At 43.0% G+C, this 11,087-nt stretch overlaps 1 protein-coding gene across 1 annotated transcript; it reads right to left on the reverse strand.

Annotated features, from left to right (window-relative positions):
* Nucleotides 1-2,198: 2,198 nt before the first annotated feature.
* On the reverse strand, nucleotides 2,199-5,843 carry LOC129747028 (uncharacterized protein DDB_G0283357). The gene is made up of 4 exons (XM_055741040.1): nucleotides 5,461-5,843; nucleotides 4,933-5,347; nucleotides 4,312-4,876; nucleotides 2,199-3,904 (listed from the first exon to the last, which is right to left on the reverse strand). The coding sequence occupies exons 1-4, from the start codon at nucleotides 5,543-5,545 to the stop codon at nucleotides 2,801-2,803; spliced, it is 2,169 nt and encodes a 722-aa protein (XP_055597015.1). The 5' UTR covers nucleotides 5,546-5,843; the 3' UTR covers nucleotides 2,199-2,800.
* Between the last annotated feature and the right edge of the window lie 5,244 nt (nucleotides 5,844-11,087).

The following is an 11,087-nucleotide window of genomic DNA, read 5'->3' on the forward strand; positions in this document are numbered from 1 at the left end:
TATGTGCGAAGAATTGTCGTAAATTTTATTGCTTCTTATATCTTCTAGCATAATTTGCCGAAGTTTCAACGCTTTCGCTCTTCTAGGAAGAGAGCTTAAATTTGCTACGTGACGTAGCGCCAACTCATAACTCACCTCGTCTTCAGAAAGACAAGCTGGATCCATATCTATTTTGAAAAAAGGGTCTAATAATCTTAAATACAAATTGCCAAACTTTTAAACTTCAAAATATGCTGCATAAACTAAACAGCAACATAAAAATACCACAAAAACAATCAAAAATGTGGGTTAATTGTAGTTGGGCGCCAATGTTGGAGGTTTTTCTTAATATGAAAAGGCGTGGGAGTGCGCACGGTAAAGCTCCTCATCACCAAATATGCCACAACTAATAAAAATTATGTTCTCGTGATTGCATGTATTCAAAGAAACGTCTTACTCACTCTGACTTTACTTCCGGCGCGGCATGCACATGCACTACAGGTATCTGCTCGCCTATCGACTCGAGTGCCCACTGCCATCAAACTGTTGATCTGCCAAGAGTGCTGTTCCAACAACACAGGATTCCGCTAGCGATGCAGCACGGATCGAGATGGTGGCCTTCTCGCATCTCATGCCTTGCGAGAATGTTGTCGCGATCATTTGGTGGGTACTTCCCTTGTGATCGATGAACCAAAGCTGGCCGGATGTCGAAACCGGATCTAATTTTTCTGCTACGGTCGCTCGCAGGCCTCTGAGGAGCCCCAGCAAAGTCCGATTCTGGGATGACTTCTTGCGATGGCTTGCGAAGCGATGCTGTTGTTGTTGCTGATGCCCGATTGTCAAGTTTGCGGTCACCGGACCACGGAACCTTGCTTCTGCGATACCCGCTGGCGACCAGGATGCGGATCGCCTGATCGACCCAGGCCCAGATGGCTGTTGTTGTTGCTGACGCCCGGTTGGCAGATTTGTTGTCACCGGACGATGGAACCTTGCTGCTGCGATGCTTGTTGACGACCCGGATGTGGATCGCTTGTCGGACCAAGCCCAGATGGCTGTTATTGTTGCTGCTGCCCGGTTGGCAGACTTGTTGTCACCGGACGATGGAACCTTGCTGCTGCGATGCTTGTTGACGACCCGGATGTGGATCGCTTGTCGGACCAAGCCCAGATGGCTGTTATTGTTGCTGCTGCCCGGTTGGCAGACTTGTCATCACCAGACGACGGAACCTGGCTGCTGCGATGCCCGTGGACGACCCGGATGCGGATCGCTTGATCGTACCCGGCGCAGGTGACTGGCGAACAGTGAGGCGCACCGACGTGAGTTGACGTGGCGTGGCTACGGCTTGGCTGCTGGGGACTAAAGAGGGGAAACAAAAAACAAAGAAAAGCCCCGATATTGGGGCTGTTATGCTATGGGTCTTCCCTAATGCCAATGCGATGTAGTGCGCTCCGACTGACTGGCTCTGCCCGTTGGTCTTCGGCAATCAGCCCGCTCAAAGTTTTTTGCAGCTTTGAAAGGAGCGCTGTGTCTGAGCCTCCAAGGCCTTCCCCGCAGCGTTTTCCGAACCGTTTTGATGGGCGGGACAACCAGCAGCCGCCAGAACCGTTGAATTCTTGCTCGGTGCAATCCGGAATCGGCACCGGAGAATGTCGACTATCGTGGTGATGTCCGGATCCTGCTGATCGTCCTCCGCCTTCCGGTTACGGTCGAACCGACGCTTTTCACCAACGCGCTCAATAAGAAAAGCGTCCGCGCGCTTTTTCCTTCAAACACCACGTCAGCAATTTTCGGTATTTTTTTTTCTTTTCTTTTCGACACTCCGAAAAATGATTTCTTCGTTTTTAGTTTTTTTTTTTTTTGACATTTACACCGTACGAGGGGTGTTCCAGAGTGATGTGAAAAGTTCCACACTGAGAGAACTTCAGCATATGTTTTTTCTAATTCTGTGCTACTTGTGTGCGCAAAATACGTTACTGAATACATGACTAATAAATACAACTGTTACAACATAATGGAAAACATGAATAAAGACAAGAATAATAACAATCTTCTATTATTCTCCGGGATCAGACATAAGTTCTGGCTGTGGAAGTACGATTAGAGAAAGTTTACGCTGAAAATAACCCTAGTCCATCCATTGGATCATCATTGACTCTCATCATCAAACTCTACGCTTTGAGATCTACAGTTCAGGGAGTTCACCAAAATAAACGACAACATTTTGACAATTCAATGTTTATTAAATGATTTGTAGTTTATCAAAAATATAAATCCACTATAATTCAATTCATATTGAGGTAAAAAAGCAACTAAATCCTAACCACCCTCTGAGCAAACCGGCGATGGAAACGATCTGACATGCGTTGGCTGGTGGGGAAAGATGTGGGAAATGTGCGTTTTTTTAAGCAAGCTAATGGGGTGAACTGTGTTCTTGTAATTAACAAACAAACGTCTTAGTCCTAATAAAGTGTGGAAAAATAATGAAATTTTATGCTAATATAAAGCCGATAGATATGGATCAATGCTAAACGCCGTTTTTGGTCAATCTCGATTGCAATGATGGGATAAACGGCACCGAAGCTTCACAAAACACACCGTTGATTTGAATCATGTTAAAACATTGAACACGCACATAAAAAACTTGGAGAAATAATGAAGATATATAAGGCTAACTTTTGTGTATGTAAAAAAACAAGTGGAATATGTACTAGCTATCCAGTAGATGGTAACTGCAAAAATTGCTTCTAGAAACTGAACCAAAAGAAATTAATCAAAACGATAAGAAATGCCAGCATTTTTTGATGGAAAAAGGGGAAACTGTTCAGTTAACCGAACTGTTCCAGGTAACGGATCGACGTTTAAAAAAACGCTTCCGATTGGCGTCGAAGCGATTTTGGGGATCCTGGTGCAATATTTTCTGTAGCGCGGCAGAAAGCTCGGGCTCCGTTTGCCCTCCAGGGAACATGGACGGATTGTGTGAACCTTTCGAAACGGTTTCGCCCATTTCACGATTTGTGTTGATAAAAGAATTGGTGTTCATCTGATTAGCCGCCGCTGAAAGGATTTCGTCCCGAGCGCGATTTGCAGCGATAAACGGGTTGTTGTTGATCTGGTTGGCCGTTTGGCATAACACCGATAGGCTGCGTTGCATGTTTGGGCTTACAGATTTCACAAACTGTTGCACAATCGGATTAGCCGCCTCGGCAGCAGCGACGCTATTTGCAGCCGCAGCAACGGCAGCAACGGCCGCTATCTGGTTCGTTTGTTCGACCAGCATTTTACGCTGATCTTGAAGTCTCTTGCGCAACAAAGCGTTGTGCATGATCGAATCCGTATGGAACTGCAGCTCGCGTCTGGAGGGAATACGTGGTTGTTGAGATTGTTCCTGAGATGTTGGTTGCTCCTGTTGCTGCTGTTCCTGCTGCTTCGGTTGTTGTTGCTGATGCGAGTTAGTGTTGGAATCGGTTACGTTTTGAACTGTGTTCTGCATGAGGATGCGACGCAAAATTTCGCTCTGCTGGTTCTTGTTCAACAATTGCATAATGTATTCTTGTTGTGCGAGGATGTTGTTGTTTGCGCGATTTTGAGCCATCATATTGACCAAACGATTGAAGGCAGCATTCGAATCGACCGAGGAAGGTTGATGCCCAAAAGATCCTCCGCTTTGGAAGCGTTGCTGTTGTTGTTGGTGGGGCTGCTGCTGGTTGCGATCATACTGATATCGGTAGTTTTGTCCACCACCAAATTCGTAGTTGTTATGATTGTTGTTGTAGCCAGAATAGTAAGACTGACGACGATCTCCGTAGCCCTGGTTATAGTTGCCCTGTACAGTTTGGTTCGGCGCTGAATTGTATGCACGTCGGAACGATTTGACGAAACGTGTTCCTGTTTGACCAACGTGTGTGTTGTTGGAACCATTTTCAGGCTGAAGTTAAAATAAATAAAATTTAAGTTTAGATGACAGTCAATTTCAACAATTTTTTTTTAAATAACACCAGGTCTCGACGTATTATGCATTTCAAGAAGTCACCTTAAGTAGAGATCTGGTGTTAAATTGAAAAAATAATTCCGGAAAACGACTCAGAGTAAGTCGGGTGACACCAGATCTTGATGTTTTATGCATTTTCAAGTCTTAATCCCTAAATCAAGTCCGATTGAGCTGAAATTTGGCACAGAACAGTATTTTTGGGCCAAGCAAGGGAATGTGTATGAACCCATTTTCGAAATTGGACATAAACATTTTGGCTGCCATCACAATGAACATTCACAGAAATATTAAATTTTTCAGAAGTAATCAGTAGAGGTACAGAAAGAAGTGTTAGGTATACTTACACCAAGGAACGAATCGAACTTCATAAATTGCTCGAAATTGTTGACGTTAACATCTGCGGTGTTATCTGCACCGCTGCCAGCGCCATATTCGGAAGGCTTGGTCGGGGTGCTTCGGGCCGGTGGCGGAGAACTAGAATTAGAGGTCGCAACGCTCTCGACATCGTGGTCCCGACCACTCGAGGAGTCATTAAATTTGCTGCCTCCGCTACTACTGCCAGCACTTCCTCGCTTATTGTGCATATGCTCGTAATGATGCAAATCGTCATAGAACGAGATGTGCTTCTCGGAAGAGTTGTTCCGATATCCAGCCTTGCCGTCGACCAAAATGCCGGCAGCCTTTTCCATCGACGATTGCGAAGACGACAACCCGGGCAGGGACACGTCATCATCGAAGCCACGTAGTTCGATCGTGTCCAAACGCGAAGTTGGTCCCGCTGTTACCCATTCCGGTTCCTCCTCGATGGCCGTATCCTGCTGAAAGTGGTTGTTGTTATCCGAACCGCCGCGGTAGCTCTTTACGATCACATGCTGCTGTCGGTTGCTGAACTCATAATTACGGCGGAATCTGGAATTGTATGAATGAATAAAATGAACATGACAATCAATATAGAAATATCATACCTTGGTCCAAGGAAATTATTTTCATGGCTGGTGAAATTTTTGGGTCGATCTTGGAATTGTTTCCGGTCTTGTCGATTGGAGTTCGAAAGGTTTACATTATTTCTGTTGTAACCACGCTCGATTCTGGTGTCCTCTCTATTTGTAGACGTACTAGTACCAGCACTATTGTTATTCCGGACTACTCCATTAGAGCCAACGATTTGATTCGACTCTCGCCAGATGCGGTAATTGCCGATCTTAGGATCATCTAAGGCTGCCGGACGTTGAAAGCACAGTTTCGAATTTCTAAAGGCCAAAAGTTGACTTGCGGTGTATCGAACGGGAGCTTCTTGAACCGGTTTTATTTCCGACAGTATGATCGCCGGTAAGCCACAGCTGAGGATGGCTGGGTCTAATTCCTCAAGTGGAGGATCATCTGTAAATAATTCAACTTTTTAGTACAAAATGGATGCTTGCGCCATTTTGAACATCGATGAAACGATCACATGATCTATCTCAAGGATCAAAAATTAACATTTTACAACTTACCTGGATTCAGCATAAAATTCGAACAATCGTTATATTGTTCAGGGGAAAGAATATCACTGGAACCGGAGCTCAAAATTTTCACCATGTTCTCGTTATTTTTCTATCTTTCTTCAGCACAATTTAGTCACAAAAAATAATCCTGTTGACACTCGATGATCGTGCACAATTTTAAACGAAGAATTTGTTTAACAAGTGCCAAGAAATAAACGTTAAGTAAAAGGACACACTCAGTAATAAAAATGGAATTTTATAAAATCTTAATCCGATTTAAGAAGGTGAAAAAATTTAACAGACTTGTCACTAACAAAACGAAGCTCCAAATAAAAGCCGCCAAACAGCCCAACAAATTCGATTGGTTCTCCATTGCATATCGGTGTAAGCGGTGTAAGCCCAGGAATGAGACGGTGTGCGTGAGTGACAATAGAAAGCTCAAAGGACGCCGCGACGCCGAAGCATCCACGACGAAGCTTTTGAAAACAGGTTGTCAATTTGGATGTTTCACTTTCGTTATAGTCCTATTTGCCGCTGATAGTGTTCGTGTTATTATGCTGGTTGTTTCAACAACACTTTTCAGTTTTGGGACAATTAACCTCAAAAAACGACCACGTGTTTCGACCTGCTGCCTGTTTTTTTGTACCGAGAGGTTTTGAGGTTAATTGTCTCGTCTCATCTGTACACGCTCAGCAAGTGTGCGTAAGAAATGTCAAAAACAACTCTATTTACTTCCATAACTTATAACGTATACGTATACTATAAGGGTATATACGGACGATAGTATTGGCGAAAAATTGGCCTCAGCCATAACCTCAAACTTTGATGTGCTGGCGGCCTCACCAGTGATGCTAGGTGCGTTACCAAAATCAGTATTGGTTTGTTTTATACTAATTATATTTTTTCTGAATTGATTTTTTTTTTTTTAACTTTCAACAGCTAAACTTTTGAATTCATTACGGGGCGTCCCTAAATGGATAAGGATAAGCCATTATTTGCTAATGGATTTTCAAGGTGAATTTAAAACATCTGAAATATAATTTCATGAACTGCTTGGTAGAATAAAAGAGAGTTGTTTCTAATTTCTAAACGGATTCCAAATCATTCATTGTTGCAACAAAAAGTTAATTAACGAAAGATGTTGACTATGAAAATTATAGCCTGCATGCTCTGATTATGTTTAACATATCCACATAATTTGCTACATCGTTTAAATATGCGAATAAGACAGTTGTTATTTCGTTCAGATAAATGTTACGTTCAATTTCACATCCGGATAAAATTCTACGGGAAAGTTGCAAATTCTCAGTACTCATGAAAACGTTTTTCAATAAAAATGCAATTAAATATACAATGATTTTCCAAATAACAATGCACTTGGCACCCCTGAACACCCAAAACAATCAAAACACGAACATCTGTGTATCGCTTTTGCATAGGACGAATTTGTCGATATTAGTACCGGAAAATCGCGTTTATCGTGCGCCTTTCTCAAAAATTGATTCTGTTCTCCCATGGTTTGAGGTTAGGGCTGAGGCCTTCTGCTAAGGTGGTGTTCGTGTAGAACTGTCAATGTCAGCGAATTTTTCGGAGTTCCGTTTAGCAAACACCTTTTAAGTTGGTAATTAGCTCAAAGCTGCAAATCATTTAATTCAGTTAGTAAGGTTACAAATTATTTCATCGATTAACTTACATATTTAGTCTCCTATTTTGCTAATTCGTGACAGATCTGATTTTTATTGATATAGGAATCGTAGCTATAAGTTTTATAAATGTTAATGCAAATACAATATATATAAATTTTAATATTTTATACCTTTAATCGAAATGTGGTTTTAGTATGATAACGATTCAGCTACAAGTGACGTGTAATGTATAAAAAATAAGGGAATAAGATCTGAGTTAATCTAACTATAAGCTGTCATCTCTGGACTCTACTGCTCTCTGCTGAATCTCTCGCTGCATCAGGTCTCACATCGGGTGCACCGGGCAAAAACGCACGCAACATCCTCCCCCTCATGTCACCGTAACATTTTATTCGGTGTCATGCACACCTACATCCAAAAGTGCTAGTTTAGTGAACGGTCTTGTAAGTATTCCATTTTTTGTCTGGAGATCAGCTAGCCGAGCGACACCATCTTTCCCCGGGAATATCTTCAATATTCTACCTCTTGTCCACTTATTTCTGACACCCTCATTTACAACTACAACCAATTCACCTTCCTTAATGGGTCGCACGTCTTCAAACCATTTGGTTCTCCTTGTTATGGTTGGCAAATACTCGTTTATCCAGCGGCGCCAGAATGTTTGGAGCACTTGCTGTATCAGGTCCCAACTCCCCCTAATAGCAGCGCCTTTTGGGATACACTGTTTGACTCCCTGGTTAGTTCCTTTTGAATTGAGAAGCAAGAAGTGATTTGGAGTTAATGATTCATCGTTCTCTGTTCTCAACGGGATGAAAGTTAACGGTCTCGAGTTCACCATGTGTTCAGCTTCAGCTAATACAGTTAGTAGTGATTCGTCGTCCAGCTTTCTCATAGTTGGGATCGACCCCAGCGCCGTTTTAATTGACCTCACCATCCTCTCCCAACAGCCTCCCATGTGTGGAGCAGCGGGTGGGATAAAATACCACTGTGTGAGAGTGTCAGTAAAGGTGCTGCACATTTCTTCGTTAATGTTCTCTAACTCTGCTTTTAGCTCACGGCTAACACCGATAAAGTTTGTTCCATGATCGGTGTATATTTCTTCTGGAGCTCCCCTGCGAGCTATAAATCGACGTATGGCCTTCTTGCACGAATCGCTAGTCAATGAAGATGCTACCTCTAAATGCACCGCACGTACGGTAAGACAGGTGAAGGAAGAGTACTACCCATCGTTTCTCAGCTGATCTTTTAACTTTAACCAAGTACGGTCCAAAGTAATCAATCCCTGTGTAAGTAAAAGGACGCACGTAGGGAGTAATTCGAACTTTCGGGAGGGGGCCCATTTTAGGAGCAGCAGGAATGGACTTGTAAACCCGACACCACATACAATTCTTGATTGCCAGTTGCACTTGAATCCTCAGTCTGGGTATCTGAAATTTCTGTCGCACCTCGTTGACAACAGTTTCATGGTTGGCATGTTGATGTCGACGATGATACCAATCCAACAGCAGCATAGTTATTCTGTGATTCTTCGGTAATATTATTGGAAACTTTGAATCGTAAGACAGCCAATCTGCAGCTTCTGTTCTACCGTTGATACGAAGAACTCCTGCTGTATCTAAAAACGCATCATATCTGGCGAGCTGACTTGATGTTGGAAGCTTTCGTTTGTTACCTTCGGTTGCATTTTGGTTATGGATCAACACGGCTACTTCATCAGAGAATTCAGCTTGCGCGATTTTCCACAAAGTTGTTTCGGCGTTCCTGAGGTTTTCACTTGTAATAATTTTTTGTGCGAGTGGTCTTGGGCCGATGAACAGAAAAACGTATGCCATGGTACGTAACAAACGCTCCCACTTCGAAAAGCGGGTGGCGTCTATCTCTGGTTCATTCAAGATGTGCGTGTTGATCCAGGTCGGTTTAATTTCCTCGTTGGTTTCGGGTATCGAACAATCTTTGGGCCATTCCTCTTCTTCGTCATACAGGAACTCGGGAGCGTTGTACCACCGATTTCGTGAATCAAATGCGGGACCCTTTCCCCATTTTGTAGCATCGTCAGCAACGTTGAGACGTGTAGGGACCCATCTCCATTCTTCGACGTTTGATGAATCTAAAATTTCACTTATTCGATGACCCACATAAGGACGGTAGCGGCGCAGATCCGACCTAATCCAGGAAAGAACTGTCGTTGAATCACTCCAAAAATATGTTTTATTTATTTTCAGTGACATGCCTGCTTCGATCGTCTTTCTAAGACGCACTCCGATGACTGCTGCTAGCAACTCCAGCCGCGGTATTGAAAGTAGTTGTAACGGCGCGACCTTCGTTTTAGATGAGACCAGGGCACAACGAACGTAAGAATAATCCACGATCCGGAAATAAGCAACAGCGGCATATGCTTCCTCACTCGCATCGACGAAGATATGAAGTTGTAAACTTTGATAGCTGTCTACCTGGTAGCCGGGAAAGTAGCATCTATGTACTCGAACTTTTTCTATATCTTTTAGTGAAGTTGCCCAAAGCTTGAATCTTGAATATACCTTCGGGGGAATTTCTTCATCCCATCCGGTTTTAACTCGCCATAAATCCTGAATGATGATTTTCCCATGAATAATAAAGTTCGAGACTATTCCTAACGGATCAAAAATACTCATAACTAATCTCAGAAGCTGACGTTTTGTAGGAATAGTATTTCCGTTGATGATCTCTGCTATATCTTTCTGAAAGGTAAGTGTAAATTTGAACACATCTTCATCTGGATGCCAGGTCATTCCCAAAAGACGTTCATCTGCATTCGTTCCCGTTTCAGTATTGAACCGTAAAGTTTTAATGGTCGATGGATCAGTCTCACCTAATTTGTTCAAAACCGTTTTCGAGCTAGACATCCAATTTACGATTTTAAAGCCACCATTTGCGTGTATTTCGGAAACTTGCTGAGCAAGTTCAATTGCCTGTTCATCGGTATCAACGCTTTTAAGACAATCGTCAACATAATGGGAATTAATGACGACATCAGCAGCTTCGGGATAATGTTTAGCATATTTAGCCGCGTTAAGATTCTTAACATACTGAGAGTGCGCAGGTGAACATGTGGCCCCGAATATTGCTACGTCGGAAACCATTGTTTGAATTTCTTGATCCGGCGAATTTCGCCAAAGGAATAGCTGCGCACATCGGTCTTCTTCTCGAAATGACATTTGCTGAAACATTTCGCGTATGTCACCTGAAATGGCTACTTGTCTCTCGCGATAGCGTAATAATATTGATAATAAAGAACTCAACAAATCTGGACCCTTCATTAGCATGCTATTCAGTGAAACTCCGTCCACTTTTGCAGCCGCGTCCCAAATTAAGCGAATTTTGTCAGGTTTTTTCGGGTTTATTACTACACCCAGTGGAAGATACCACGTTCGTCTAATATCAAAGTTGCCAATTTCGTCAGGAGTGGCTCTATGCACGTAGCCCTTTTGCTGGTATGCTGCTATTTGTTGTCGAACATTGTCGTACAAATCGGGTTCTTTTCCAAGACGTTTTTCCAAGCATCGCAGTCGTTTTTCCGCCATCGGTCTGCTGTCAGGAAACTCAATGTAGTCATACCTCCACAATAGTCCGACCTCGAAATGTCCATCAGCCTTCTGTTTCGTTGTTGCTTCTAGGATCTGTTGAGCTCGCAGATCCTCGGATGGTGTGATCTCTGGAGCCACTGCTACACCCAAACTTTCCAGCCTGAAAAATTGTTGCACATAATCGTGTAAATTATCATCTTTATTGGTACATATATGCATTTGTCGATGGGGTATTGATTGTGCTCCCTTTGGTAGACAACCATAAACCGACCAACCTATTCGAGATTTTGCTGCAACAGGCTCTCCTGTACGACCTTCCCTAGTTTTGAGTGCTGTTAATAAACGTACGTTACTGAGTCCAATAAGTAGCCCGGGTGTTGCTGACTTGAAACTAGAAATCGGGAGCCCTGCGAGGTGATTATAGGTT

The sequence above is a fragment of the Uranotaenia lowii genome, chromosome 2, assembly GCF_029784155.1.
Source record: "Uranotaenia lowii strain MFRU-FL chromosome 2, ASM2978415v1, whole genome shotgun sequence".
Lineage (NCBI taxonomy): Eukaryota > Metazoa > Arthropoda > Insecta > Diptera > Culicidae > Uranotaenia > Uranotaenia lowii.